Source organism: Aplysia californica, unplaced genomic scaffold (genome assembly GCF_000002075.1).
Source record: "Aplysia californica isolate F4 #8 unplaced genomic scaffold, AplCal3.0 scaffold00328, whole genome shotgun sequence".
NCBI lineage: Eukaryota > Metazoa > Mollusca > Gastropoda > Aplysiida > Aplysiidae > Aplysia > Aplysia californica.
This window is the reverse complement of record NW_004797598.1, coordinates 278808-293577: the sequence shown is the minus strand read 5'-3', so window position 1 is coordinate 293577 and position 14770 is coordinate 278808. Positions and strand designations below refer to the sequence as shown.

At 41.4% G+C, this 14770-nt stretch overlaps 1 protein-coding gene across 4 annotated transcripts; it reads right to left on the bottom strand.

The window, feature by feature from the left end:
- Window positions 1-5583: 5583 nt before the first annotated feature.
- Window positions 5584-14340, bottom strand: LOC101853473 (zinc finger CCCH domain-containing protein 13). Of its 4 annotated transcripts, none has more exons than XM_005102517.3 (4): window positions 14304-14340; window positions 13326-13481; window positions 8716-10182; window positions 5584-7421 (listed from the first exon to the last, which is right to left on the bottom strand). In XM_005102517.3, the coding sequence occupies exons 1-4, from the start codon at window positions 14312-14314 to the stop codon at window positions 7379-7381; spliced, it is 1677 nt and encodes a 558-aa protein (XP_005102574.2). In that variant the 5' UTR covers window positions 14315-14340; the 3' UTR covers window positions 5584-7378. The 4 variants fall into 4 exon arrangements, with proteins under 4 accessions (XP_005102574.2, XP_012940365.1, XP_035826745.1 ...); XM_013084911.2 differs by lacking the exon at window positions 14304-14340 and adding an exon at window positions 11844-12427 and having other exon boundaries at window positions 13326-13415; XM_035970852.1 differs by lacking the exon at window positions 14304-14340 and adding an exon at window positions 11863-12427 and having other exon boundaries at window positions 13326-13415.
- Between the last annotated feature and the right edge of the window lie 430 nt (window positions 14341-14770).

The window sequence follows — 14770 nt, the reverse complement described above, 5'->3', positions numbered from 1 at the left end:
CAGCTGCTTGCACTGTATGCTTCCCGGGAAGCCGAGAATGTTTCGGAGTGTTCTATGGTCTGCTGGGGTAATAACATAGTGTAAAGCGCATAGAGCCTGCTGTTGAGCGGGGGTATGCGCTATACAAATGCTATCTATTATTATTATTATTATTAGTTGCCGACAGTACTGTAAGTGTTAATATTCTGTCCCTGTCGTTTTATGCAAGAAAAATTCTGAAATTATGCAAACTGAGCCCAAAAATGTGAAATTATGCGATTCTGTTAATTTTAACAAAAAATGATAAATAAAGGAAAATCAGAAATTATGCAAAAAATTATCAAATTTTGTTTAATTATGCGGGGTGCATAAAACCACGGGGAGGGAATATTGAACCAGTGACACCCTCTCTTCCTGGTGGATGGAATTTGAAAACAGCTCCCAAGATTTTTATGCTTCTTCTGGCCCCAACGCCCAATGATAGGTAGGCCTACTAGTTCATTGCTGGTATTTACATGTAGCTAGAAACACTGCCAAGTTTAAGTGTGTTTTTGTTAGAATACTCAGCATTATTAAAATGAAAAAATATGTTTGCAAGTGTTTAGTTGTTGATCCATGCATTGGCTTGGTATAGGAGGCATCTTATTTTAGAAAACATTTATTGTGTGCATAGTTTTCTGAAGTTCATAAAACTTGTCTCATGACTGTGGTGTGTTTCTGTGTGTGTATGCACATTTTGTACATGTATGAAGTATGAGTGAATATTTGATGATTCAACTGACTGTGCATAATTCTTCATCCATTAAAGATCAAATGTTGAATTAATATCAGCCGAGTTTTCCTTCAGTGTTGGATTGAGAGATAGAAGTGAAGCGAGTCTGTGTCTAATGACCTATTTGCTTGTACAGTCTTTACATCATGCTAAACTTTATTGCTATAACTACAATGAAGTCTCTGTTGGTGGGTGCTCAGGTGTGGTGTGCTCCTTTTTTCCTATGAAACATCTGTCATCCTTATCTCTCGTTCGGGGGCTCTCGTGGTTAAGGTGTTGGCCTCTCATTCCAAGGTCCCGGGTTCGAATCCGAGTAGTGACCGAAAAATTTTCTTCTCTAAAATTGTCTCCTTTTTTCACCTCCTTTCCTGCTCTCTAGCAATGTTCTGTCATCTGCTTTCGTTTCCTCTTTCTGCCCCCACCCCCTCACTCCTTTTGCCCCCTCCTCTGGGCTCCTGCACTATTGCACGCAGGTATTGAAAACACTTACCAAAAATTAAAAAATCTCTCTCCTTCTTTTTCGTGTTTGCTACTCTCTTGTACTTGTAACTCTTTTGGCACTATATATAATATATTATATTATATGTAGTGCCAAAAGTGGGCCTGTTTGTAAATGCCATAAAATGCTTACTAAAACTGAGACTTTGCAATAGAAATTCATTCAGTGTACTTGAGTTCACTACTGGACAGGAAAGTTACATCACTTTCTTCTCCTGTCAGTGGGTGGTTGGCAGGTGCTCTGGTGTAGTTTGCTTCTTCCTTTCTATTAAACATCTATCGTCTTTATCTCCCCTCCTTCTTTTTTGTGTTAGTCACTCTCTTGTAACTCCACTAATATTCGGCACTTATATGACCTTATGCAGTTGCGAGCGCCGTAAAACCTCTACTAAAACAAAAAACAAACACTAATATTCGGCACTTATATGACCTTATTGTGTTGCAAGTGCCGTAAAACTCTTACTAAACTAAAACTAACCTCGACATCCTTAAAGATATAAGAGGAAGGGAAAAGCAAAATGAAAGAGCAAAGTAAGCATCAATAATAAATGTCTTATTACACCTTTCTGACAGATTTGTTTGCAGAATCTTTTGGATGGCAGCTACAGGCTGTAATATATATATGATGTAGGCCTACTTCTTTCCCTCGTCTGTTTTGTTTGTGGGTTTGGTTTTTTTTTTGGTAAGTGTTTTTACGGCGCTCGCAACTGCATAAGGTCATGTGAGCGCGCGGGACACACCTAATACTTTTAGTTGGTAGGAAATTTTGAATTTTGCCCGGGTGGCGGCCGAAGCCTACTCTTATCGATTTTAGACCACCAAGGAAGGGATCTTTAACGTGCGCAACTTGCACTCGGGCCCTCTGAGATTTTTCGCCCTTGTCCGAGAAGGCTAGGTGTAGATCTTTCCTACCAGAAGACAGCTGTAAGGAGGAGTCAAGGAGTAGCAGTAGAAAGGCTGCAGAAAGAGTCAGGAGCCCAGAGGAGGGGCCAAAGGAGGTGAGGGCGTGGGGGCAGAAAGAGGAGACGAAAGCAGGCGACAGAACATTGCTTGAGAGCAGGAAAGGAGTTGAAAGGAGACAATTTTAGAGAAGAAAATTTTTCGGTCGCTACCCGAATTCGAACCCGGGACTTTTGAATGAGAGGCCAACACCTTAACCTCTAGGCCATGAGAGCCCCCTCCCTCGTCTGTGATCTGGAAATTATATGTAGTTTCTGTAGTTCAGCTTTGGGTCATTCCTGATTTGTAAAAAATCAGGTATGCGGGTAGTTGGAGGGCACCACTGATAGGTCCTACTTCTTTATCTTCCCTCTGTTGTTTCTGCCTGAGTGTCTACCTTTGTCCCTGCACTAAATAATAATAATAATAATAATATTAATAAATAGCATTTGTATAGCGCATATCCCCGCTCGACAGCAAGCTCTATGCGCTTTACACTATATTATTACCCCAGCAGACCATAGAACACTCCGAAACATTCTCAGCTTCCCAGAAAGCATACAGTGCAAGCAGCTGATTAAGCGCTCAAACACTTACAAACTGACAAGATCTTTCACTGTTTATAGCTGGGTACCCATTCCCACCTGGGTGAAGTGAGGAAAACTCGTGTAAAGTGCCTTTCCCAAGGACACAACGTTGGGTCCCTGACAGGATTCGAACCCACGACCTTACGGTTGCGAGTCCGAGAGCCTAACCACTAGGCCACCGACGCCACTCTAAATGACCATTACTGTGTTTTTGGTGTGCTTTTTTTTACTCAAACATCAGGTCACGGACGCCATCTGGGTTTTGTGAAAATACCTGAAAATTAGCAAAGTTGCAACTGCAAATGAAAAGACTTATTCGACACAACTCTTATACGGGGTAAAACAAAAAAACAAATGCTTAAAATAACAACTGTTCTTCTAGTGTCAATAACAGAAATAACTAGACAAAATGGTATCTTTGTGTTTTATACCTTGCAAGTTAACAAAAAAAAGTCCAGGGAGTCGGCTGCTCAAGTTAGACATGATTGAATCTACCTCCTTATCTGAAGTTTCAAAATACGGTCCCTGCATGCAGAACTTGTGGGCCAGTCATGAATATATATAGGTATTATTAGGTTTATGTGCTATCAATAAGTTGACATGCTACCTCAAAAAAAAAATCTTACTTGTGTCTGTTGAATGGGATTGTAAATCTCCCCCCTTCAACAAAACAAAACAAAACAACCCCTTCATCTCTTTGTAAAGCATCTCCATCATACATGACAGTTGACAGTAGAACCTGCTTCAACAGTCACTTGTCTCACTTCCCACTTTCCCCTTTGCATTTTTTCTACATTATCATGCTCTGCCAACTAGTATATGATGTGTGTGCTCAATTTCCCAAAGAAAGGTAGGCTACCATAAGTCGGATTTCGACCATTTTGAGTTAGGGGTTGTACATTATCGGAAATTCAATGCTGAACACAGGGGTTTGTGAATTTTTGAGATATCTCAAGTAGTTTTTTACATATTGCATATTTTGCGAGAAAACGTGCTTCAAGAATAGATTTTACAACCTTTTAAAGGCAGTTTCCATTATAATTATTTGTTTTTTATTATACCCTACCCTTAAAATAATTCAAAATAAATTATTTAGAAGTCAAATCAATGAAAACCCTTTAAGCACATTGTAAAAAAATGGTGGATCTATAATTTTTTTAATGGAAACTCCCGGTGGTCAAAAAAGTGATTTTTGTCATTATCAGCCTGTAGCTTGAAACGGTCTGGGGCAACTTTTGGTACCTTTCTCTAGGTGCACACACATATTTTAAAAAATGTATTTATTACACTTTTGAGAGTCCGAGTTTGAGTGCTCAAGTCCTTTTTGTTTCAGAAAAAATGTCTTCTCAGAGTTCTAGTACAAGTAGTACTAGGTACTCTATTGGTTCTCAAATAACTGCCAACGCTGAAGGAATTTTTAAAAAAGTTTTCGTAAGAGTTTTAAGGCACTTGCGACACAATAATTAATGTCATATAAGTGCAGAGGATTAGAGGTGTTACATATTACAAGAAAGCAATAAGCACAGAGAAGGAGAGATCAGGATGATGATAGATGTTTCGTAGTAATAGAAGGGAAAAATGAGCAAACCAAACTAGAGCACCCGCCAAAAACGCACATAAGGAAAATTGCGAAATGTCAAGACCTTTTGTGAATAAGAACAAAGCCCATTAGTAGTAGTATTCAAATGGAGAGACTTTTACAAACAAGCCCCCAAAAATGACACAACGCATGAGCATGGTGCATTATAATTTCAACAAAATTGTACTAATAATGTAGGGTTCATGTTCTTATTCTTCATCTTCAGGTCCCCCAATCAACATCAAGACCACAAGACAATATAGAAAAGCGACAGGTTTTCAACTTGTGAAATCTTTATTCTCCATCAAAAGTAATAATAAAATTTGAATGTGAAACAGTCATGCAAGTCCCATGTTGATCATTGCAACACAATCTCCTAAAAAAAGCTTTAAGCGCCAGTACAACAAACAGGGGAATGAACTCTCATACATTGAACACAGAACACAGCCCCACTCAAACAACAAGTCTTCTATGATTGTTCATTCAAGTCAAAAGAAAAGCACAATGAAATTATCACAACAGTAATAAAATCTTGAACAAAGTAAGACAAACGGAAACATCAGTGGTACAACACAGTTAGTTTGGTGTACCCGTGGGACCCAACTTTCACTTTCATCCTCACAAAGTCTTTCCGGCCACAATTCTTTCTGAGATACACTAAGAACCCATAAATGAAGGACTTGAAATGCATGCCAACTACACACTTCAAACTCTCACTCACTCTCATACTACTTGAATTAACTTCACACATTCTCTGACCAGACCACATATACCGACTGTTTTATGTTAGACTCAGCCATACGCCATTTTGACTCGGGAGACTTACAAAGTTACACTGAGCAGTCCATAGAATGGAAACAGGTACATTTTCCCCCAAGCATGCAACCACAGTGCAAGCTTTGAACAGATACTACTCACAATGTTCTTTATAAGATTCATCTCCTACCATTCAAATGAATATAAAATACTAAATCTTAAATTGGCTGGTCGCTTTTAGTTTTAAGGACAAGCGGGCTAACCCAGATTTCGGGGGTTTCCAGAAATCTTGACCTACACCAAAAGTGGGCATAGCCCTACCTATAGAGAGAAAAGTTTGGTTTCATTGGTGTGTATATTTGTTTGGTTGTAGAGAAAACTCTCCAAGTCTTTTAAAGAAACTGAACAAGGGGGGAAAAAACTTTACCTCCGATTCTCTCAAAACAGCATTTTTCGGGACAGCCCCTTTGTGCTTGAAAGCAACCAATTCTATCAACCACAAGGTTACCTTTCACACTCTAGTCTGTGAAAGCTGACAGTTGAGCATGAACAGAGCCTTGATAATTCTGGCACAACTGTAGCAAAGCTGTGCAACCTAAACTAACTTGACGCACAGAAGTCGCTCCAGATCTCAACAAAACCCCAACTTATCTTCTGGGGTAAGTTTCCGTCTCGCAAAAAACAGTACGAAACCCAGCGTTGCCTTTTTCCTGTTGAAGCCATTGACAAGACTACTGACTACAAAAAGATACAGGAAAAGATAATTGAATATACAATTCTTTCTTAAATTGTAAGATGCACATTTGTTAAAATAGGTGAGGCAGCCCATATAAGGCTATGAAGGGGGAGGAATTGTGCTAATGACGAATAATGGTAATTTAAAACATGAGATGTAACGGTTTGTCCAAAACAGAAAAAGTAGCATTTTAATTTGATTAAAAAAGGAGCAAATTGGCAGCAATGCTGAAAGAAAGAAGCAGTGTTTCACTATGATGGAATTAGTTATATCGTCACAAGGGACTATTGAAGAAAGTGGAGAAATTTTCCAACCCTCCATTACAACATAGCGCCTGTCACTTTAGGCTGGAAATATACCGCCACGCACAACTGAAGTGCGCCGCGAAACGAACGTGTAGCTGGGTCGGAAGTGGTGATCCCATAGATATTGTCTGACTGTGTAAAAAAATGGCGCTGAGCAGGCGTTTACAGCTCCGTGGTCGCCCCCCCCCCCCTTTGATTCATCTCCAAGGCATCGCAGAACACTCTGATAGTTGATAGCAGGGTGAGCCTGTCCGCACGCAAAAAAAAAGTGGGGCACACACGCATGTCTTTTTCGGTCCTCACGACTCCTCACGCCTAGTCATGTCAAGTGTCAGTGAAATCACCGATAGGAAATAAAGAGGAGGGCATGATTTTTTCGCGGCGTACTTCTGTTGAGCGAGGCAGTATATTTTCAGCCTATAAAACATGGCTCAAGCAGGTGGCCAGGATGGATGTGAGGTGTAGTAAGCAGACTGACACTGGTGTGTCTTGTTTTTACTGCTGTCCTGATGTGTATGTATAAGTATACATTATATGATCAATGCATGACAGAGAAAAGTTCTTCCTTATGAGATTGAACTGGATTTCTTGTTTATACGAAACGATAATCCTGACGAGTAAGAGGTTTTACTCTCAGTAATCATGCTATCGATGTAAAGCGCTCATTAATGTATGGCTGAGAAAGTTCTTCCTCATGTGGTTGAACTGGTTTTCTTATAATTTACACAAAATGATTTTCCTCATTTGCAAGTTAACTGTACTGTAAGAGGTTTTACTCTCAGTAATCATGTCATTCATATAAAGCGTTCAGAGCTTATGCTTGTTGTATATATATATACATGTACTGTGACAGAGCACTATATCAATGCAATCTATCGTTATTACCGTATTATTATTGTTAGTGTCATACAGTATACAGTCAATATCTTAGTCAATGCATCCCCAGAGTCTTCTCTGCCAGAACTGGTCTCATTGACCATAGCAGAAGCTACAAGTCATCTTAACCCTTATTTCGCATTTATAGAAATACTATTCTCTGCAAATGCATTGCTCAACGTCGGAAAACTGACGGCCGAACTATTATTATTATTATCATTAGACCTCTACATCACAAAGTAGGGATAGCAGTAGTGAACAAATCTAAAAGATGGGTAAAACAAAAGGAGCTTCAGGTAAGTTCTCAATACAGCTGGTTTCAGTCCTGCATCCTTCCCATGATCACGTGCTTCAGTCGCTGTCACCAGCTCTCTTTCCTCGCTGACTCTTGCGCCTGAGAATCAAACAATATAATAATAATAGCAAAAGTCACTTATTCAGCACACCTCCACCAAGAAAGTGCTCACTCAATGTGCTTTACAATGATACAGGATGTACAACAAAATCTGGAGGATGGTGGCTTGATGTGTGAGTGTGTGTGTGTGTGTGTGTGTGTGTTTACGTGCTCCTGTGCACACCGTTTGAGAAAGTGTGTTGGCTATGTGTGCGAGGGAGGAAGGAAGGAAGGGTGAGGGTATGAGCAATGTACATTTACTTTGAGACCAAAAACGTCATTACCGAGGCAGTGGAGCGAAACAACTAAGCAAATGATCAGACATACCGTTCATTGAGATTTTGCTCTGTATTCTATTTTATTTCTTCAAACTGCCATTCTGTTTATATTCCTCAAATTACAGTTTGACTGTGATCTGGTCACAAAGGGTTCACACATTTTGCTGCATTGAAAAGCGTAGTCTTGTCTTTCTTTTGGTCTCTCAAACCCATGAGAGGAATGGCGAGTGACAGTAGATGAGAACTCCTGCTCTTAGGATTTGAAATTACCCCACTCCTCACACAGGGGCTTACACACTAAAAGAAAACCAAAACAGACCCAAACACACACACACAAAAACCCAAGCACCTTTCCAAACACAACCACGGCTTAGTGTAAGACTTCATCCATACACCACTTTTCAAATTGGCATATGGCGGAGCTTTACACTAAACAGTCAATATGATCTTCTTCTGCTGGATAATAACAGTTGGCAAACAAAAGACTGTTTTTGATTGATTGATTGATTGAGTAGGTGTTTAACGGCACTATCGACTCAATTTTGGTCATATAAGTGCCAACAAGTTTTATTTTAACAAATCTTTCTTCATGTTATGTTTTAGTCAGAGTTATACGGCGCTCGCAACTGCATACGGCCATATCATCATCATGTTAAAAGGAAGGGACAGACATTTATGAAAATCCTTGTATATATGGTAAAGACTCTTATTTACATGGGTATTTACAATATTAATTTCAGTGTATGTAAAAACACCGACAATAACAACAATACATTTTTTATACCCTATGAAACAATCCTATTTCTTTTATAAAACCAAAAAATTTTCTCGGACTAACGATGTCAAAAAGAGTTTTGATATCTTTACATCTGAAGTATTTTATGCGTATATCGTCAAAGTTGACACATTCCGTCAGAATGTGCCCAACTGTAAAATATGTGTTGCACGCCACGCAAAAGGAGCTTACAAAAGACTGTTCCACGCACACACACACAGACAAAAAAAGAGCCAATTACCTTTCAGACGATCTTGTTTTCTTTCGTACTGGCGACGGCGACCTGCTGTGGCTGTCTCGACGTCCAGAGTCAGTTCGGGCCCTGCTACTCCTTTTGGCCTGCACCGGACTTCCGCTTTTCCTTTTACCCCTAGCTTTACTATCCCTGTCGCTGTCCGAGCTGGCGCTCCGAGCTCTGACTCGGTCACCGCCATCGCCATCGTCGCTTTCGTCTACTTCCTGCTTCCCCCTGCTCGACCTCCGCTGATCCCCCCGTTCTTCACTGTCCCCTTTGCTCCTTCTTCGCTCTGTTTCCCTCACGCCATCATCCTCAGACTCTCTGCTCCTCCCTCGTCGTTCCTCCGAGGCACTCTTCTTCAGCCCATTCGTCTCTCTCTCCTCTTCGCTACTGCTTCCATCCTTGTTCTGCTGTTCCCGCTCTTTTCTGTCGTCCTTCTCTTCATCATCTGAGTCCACACTTTGCCTTCTTGTTTCTCTGTTCTGTCTATCCCTCTCAAGAGGCTCATCCTCTCCATCGGGCTCAGACTCCATCTTCTGGTCACGCTCTTGCTCGGCATTTCTCTCTCGCTCGGCATTTCTCTCTCGCTCGGCATTTCTCTCTCGCTCGGCATTTCTCTCTCGCTCCGTATTTCTCTCTTGGCTTTTCCTTTCCTCACTATCAACGCTCATCCTCTCTTCCCTCCTTTCCTCCTCTCTTCTTTGATCTTTCTCTGCTGGGCTGGACGCCTTCTCATCCCGTCTCCTCTCCTCAACTTGTTCCCTATCTTCGCTCCCGTCTCTTGCCGCACTCCTTTCTCGGCTGGTTCTATCCTCGCTTCTCCTTTCTCGGCTGGTTCTATCTTCGCTTCTCCTTTCTCGGCTGGTTCTATCCTCATCCCTTTCCCTCTTTTCCTTCCCTTCCCCTCTCTTTCTACTGTCTTCTTCCTTGCTTCTCCGCCTATCCTCTCTGCCACTTCTCTCCCTCTCTTTCTCTCTGCTACTTCTCTCTATCTCCCTGCTATTTCTCTCCTTCTCTCTCTCCCTGCTGCTTCTCTCCTTCTCTTCCTCTCTGCTGCTTCTCTCCTTCTCCTCTCTGCTGCTCCTCTCTCTATCCCGACCTCCTCCACTTGACCTTTTCTCTCTATCCCTACTACTTGTGTCTTTGTCTCTGCTGCTCCTATCCCTGTCCCTGCCCTTCGCATTATCCCTATCCCTGCTTCGATCGCGCTCCTTCTCCTTGCTACGGTCCCTCTCTCGACTCCTCCTCTCCCTCTCTCTATCCCTGCTCCTCCTGTCTTTATCCCTGCTCCTCTCCCTCTCCATGTCTCTGCTCCTCCTGCCCCGCTCACGGCTGCGGTCTCTCTCGCGGCTCCTCTCCCTGCTGCGGCTCCGATGGTTCCTCCGCCCGTCTCGGCTCCGGCTTCGCTGACGCCTCCGACTCCCACTTCGTGACCTTGACCTGTACCTGTCCCTCGACCTGGAACGGGACCTGGTGGGAGACAAAAATAGAACAATACAACGGTATAAAACAAGACATCCTTTGTCGTTTTGAGGGCAGATCCAAAACAGAGACACCTAAAGGAACAAAGATCTATACAAACACACACGCACACAAATAGAACAGACAAAGTCAAAGGTATGGAGGAGCCCAGTTATAAAACTTGCTAGCGACATATTTTCTTAAATCTTAGAAAGTGAAAAAAAAATTCATCTCTCCTCCCTCTATCAGTAAAAAAATAATTAATGTGGTATCATACCAGCAAAGACAAAAGAAAGTTTGGTACCCATAAAAGATTATTATAAATGGACTCCATCATAGTTGAACAGGAATACAGTTATAAAATATGTCTTTCCACTTTTCTTGTTTACGTCAGTCTTTGAGAAAAACCACCAAAAAAAAAGCAAATATGCTCAACTATTTTTATGTCTCTTTGACCCCAAAAGAAAAAGTATCATAATTCAGACCTGCCAACCATTCCATTACCGAAAATAGGAGTTTTTCCAAAAATCCTCCAGCACAATAGGAGTTTGTAAATTTTTTCTTTTAAATCAGTCTCCAAAAGATTTAGAATAGACAATGAACCAATGACAAATAAACTTGCATTGCAATAATACATGTAAAATGTATAACAATAAAAACGTCTTTTCACATTATTTAAGATAAATCTCATAACTATTGGAAATAAACGAAAAAGAGGGGGGGGGGGGAGATCAGCTAGCTCCAATTTTATCATAGTACTTGGCAGGTCTGATAATTATAAATGTCAAAATTTATGAAATAGAAATTGGTTCATTACAGATATGATTATATGTTTTTGACATCGAGAAAACCTGTCGTAAGGTGAACATTTTCATGACAGATTTTCCAGCATTTTATAAAAGATTAATCTCTCATGAGGATTTTGCACTTAACTTGGGTGCTATTATTGAGCATTCTGTAAAAAACTACAGCACACTGAAGGACACAAAGGCCCGAAGGATACTTTTGACAAGAAATGTGTAACAACACACACGCAGCTGTTCACCTCTCTAGCTTGAATAGCCCAAAGTCTGCTTCGACTATAAAGGCACCCCGGAAATAGCGGGTCACAAGAGTGTGACAGACATACAAAAAAAGAAAAGGAGAGATGATGATAGTGAGGATTAGGGAAAAAAAGCAGCAGTTCCCAGTTGCAGTTCAGGCACAGTTAAGGGCATTACATTGATGAATCAGCCCATTTACAATTCTACTGTACATAAGAACATGTTAATGCCCCCCTCCCCCCCGGGAATGGCCTAAAGACACTAGCACCGCCCCTGGGGTTAAAGGAGGTCTGACCAGAATTTTGTTTAAAAAATGACAGTAGTATTTGAGAAAAGTCCCTAACTTTTTATATAACTGAAACGTCAGGTCTGTTCTCACACATATCTCAAAATAATGTTCAGTACTTTCCGAAGGGTTCTCTCAGAGTCACACACATAAACATTTAACTTGAAGGTGTAAGAAAAAGTAGAAGATCCAAAAGGTTCTTCAAATAAATAAGAAAAAAAAAGAAGGGGGAAAAAAAGGACAATTGTAAGTAAACTTGAATATATATATAATATATTAATCTGTAGAACAAACTGACATGAATACATTAAATAAGCTGTAGAACAAAGACAAACTTGAACCTGTGCCATGCCTGCATACCCTGGGGTACTCTACGCATCCTCAGCAGGTGCCCGCTGGCCCACACATAACATCACACAAAACACAAGACTGCCCCGTCAGTCCTCCGCTGTCGCGTCCTGCCACACGCCACAAACCCTCACACACCAACGTAGGCCCGGAAGGTAGGGAGGGAAAGAAGGAATGTGGGAAGGTGGGGGGAGGGGGGTTGGGATGGGGGAGAGTCCACTGTGTCACGCGGTAAGCTGGCACACACACCAACCCCCCGAGAGAACGCCGGCCACCGCCGCCGCTACTACAAAGGAAGCAGCAGCAGCAGACGGGAGTCCGCCGCCTTGGACGAGGAACAGTCGCCACGGAACTCCCTCTCCTCCGCAGACACAAGGCACAACACTAGCCCCACAATGGTCAGGCCCAACTGGCGCACACACACACACAGAGAGGGTTCACCATCATCCATCGCAACATGGCGTGCCAATCCCCTTCCTCATCATCATCACATCATCAGTGATACCATCAACACAATGCCCTTCACCCTTCACTCGGTGAAGCCCATACCACAACACCATCAACAACACAGCCTGCTCTGGGAGACAAGAAGGAACCAAAAAACAAACAAAAAATTGCTAAAAATAATGTGCCATAAACTTGTGTGTTTTGTGTAACTCAATACCAACTTCCTAACGGTAGGTGCCACGATACTATTTATTATTATTACAGAACCTGCTTCAGCTGAAACTATAACTCATTGATTTGAGTGCTCATTAGGATTTCAGTTCACTTCCTTCCACGGTGGAATAATAAACTTTATCCAGCATTATCTATAACAATATATATATCAAAATCGACCTTACCTGCAGTACATTAATTTTATTACAGCAAAAGCTAATGGTAAATTTTATTCTGCCTTCCAGAAAAACAATTGCCAAACAAATAATTTACTATGATAATAGTTTTTTTTAAACCTGAGTATTATTTTTTAAAACTATATTTACCAAATGTTATAACCATTAAAAAAGGGGAATCAAACATTTGAATTGTGTTATACAGAAATGGTTACAATATCTGAAGAACAAGGAGTTGTATTAGGGCATAAAACAAGAAGTAAGCAGCTATTAAAACAAGAAGTTTAGTAAACTGAAGGGCAGCCATTACCCTTTGTGGGCTCAAGCCCTTGATAATATCTTAACCTCTTTAACAGCCAAGGCCTCTACCACATGTATATTAGTTGAGGCTCTCACCTTACTCATGAAAACAAATCAAATAGTGCAATTTAAAAAAAATATTTTTAAAAACCTCACAAACATAGATATGTTCATGAAAACGATTTCAAAATTGAGTATCGGTAACAAAAATCTTTTTTTCTTGCAAAGATTACTTAAAACGAAAAAGGAAGGGAAGTGGGGCAGAGAAGGAAAGCATTTATAATACACCCGTCCCAGTAAGCAAACGCTGCTAACTGACATTTTGTCTCTCCCTCTCACCTGACTTGCCGACTCCCCCGGTAACAATCCCGCGCCAAATGCCCAGTCTCCAGGCAAAAGTAACATCGGCGACTTCTCCCGGCACTTGGAGGGGCCCCAAAGCCTTTCATCCTCGGTTTTGCTACGGAGACTCGGATTCTTTTCCCGTTCAAGGACCTAGTTAGAGAGACGATCATTTGACCAACAAAGAATTAGATTTGAAATAAAAATAACCACAATTACATACATACATTTGTCTTCACATCTTAATTCAATGCCAACATGTGGTATAATTAAAAATGAAGTAAATACAGAGATTTTCACTTACATTAGTAAGCAATCTGAATGCACCCTCAGACATAATTCCCAAGGACATTTATGTTGGGTGTTGGGTGAGAGAGGAGGATGATGATGACAGTACAGAAAGCAAAGGGGTACACACAGATTCACTCAAAATACAAGGCCACTGGTCAACAGCTCACAGCGCCTACAATTTAACAAAGGCTCTGCGTTTGACCTGACAAGAAAGTTTTTTGGTGTTTTTTTTTTAATAGTAGAAGGTTTTACAGCGCTCGCAACTGCATAAGGTCATATGAGCACCAAGGGGTGGGTGTCAACAGAGAAGTCTTTACAAGGAATCAGACTTAGACTGCTCACCTATCCAGCTTCAACAGCACAAGGTCTGCTTCGACTATCAAGGCACCCCGGAAATAGCAGGACACAAGAGAGTGACAAACATACAAAAGAAGTAGAGGAAAATGACAAAAGTAAGGATCAGGAAAGAAAAAACAGCAGTTCCCTGTTGTAGATCAGGCACAGTTATGAGCGTGACATGAGTCAGCCCATTTGCAATTCTACTGTGCTTGAACGAGAAATGTCCCCCCCCCCCTTTGGGAATGGCCTGAAGACACTACAGTCAGTGGCACTACCCCGGGGGGCAGCTCTGTGTTTGACCTGACAAGAAAGTTTGAAAAACCACGTAGAAGAAGACCTACTTACTCTCCATCCATCTTAGCCACAGCCTCTTCAGCATCCTCCTGAGCAGCAACCCGTGGTCCGGTAAAGTACAATCTTACCGTTAGATGCACCATCCACATCTTGGCACCATACGATAGCATGCTGTGGTCCTCCCAACCCTATCCGATAGGGTTGGGAGGATCACACTTTATACTTTTCTTTACATGAGTGTGCCACAGACACAGAGTCAGAGCAGTCCCAACCCTTCCTAGCTCTGAGTTTTCCAAAGGATGCACTAGATCTAGGTCTAGCTTAAGTCTAAGTTTATTCATATAGATCTAGAATATAGTCTAATCTTAGTCTATATAAAGACATCCAACCGTTACAAGAAACTATTTCTGAGCGACCACCCCAACCCACGCCCCCAGCCTTCTATTCTAGTCTCATAGTGGCCGCTTGTTATGGAAGTCCTCCCTATTTTTGCATTGATGTGAGCATTTAAAGATGGT

Excerpts from the sequence above, each read along its gene's own strand:
- LOC101853473 (XM_005102517.3), bottom strand. Across the intron at positions 10,183-13,325 it reads CGGGGGAGTCGGCAAGTCAG|GTCCCGTTCCAGGTCGAGGG; the intron begins GTGAGAGGGAGA and ends GTCTCCCACCAG. Across the intron at positions 7,422-8,715 it reads AAAACAAGATCGTCTGAAAG|GCGCAAGAGTCAGCGAGGAA; the intron begins GTAATTGGCTCT and ends TTTGATTCTCAG.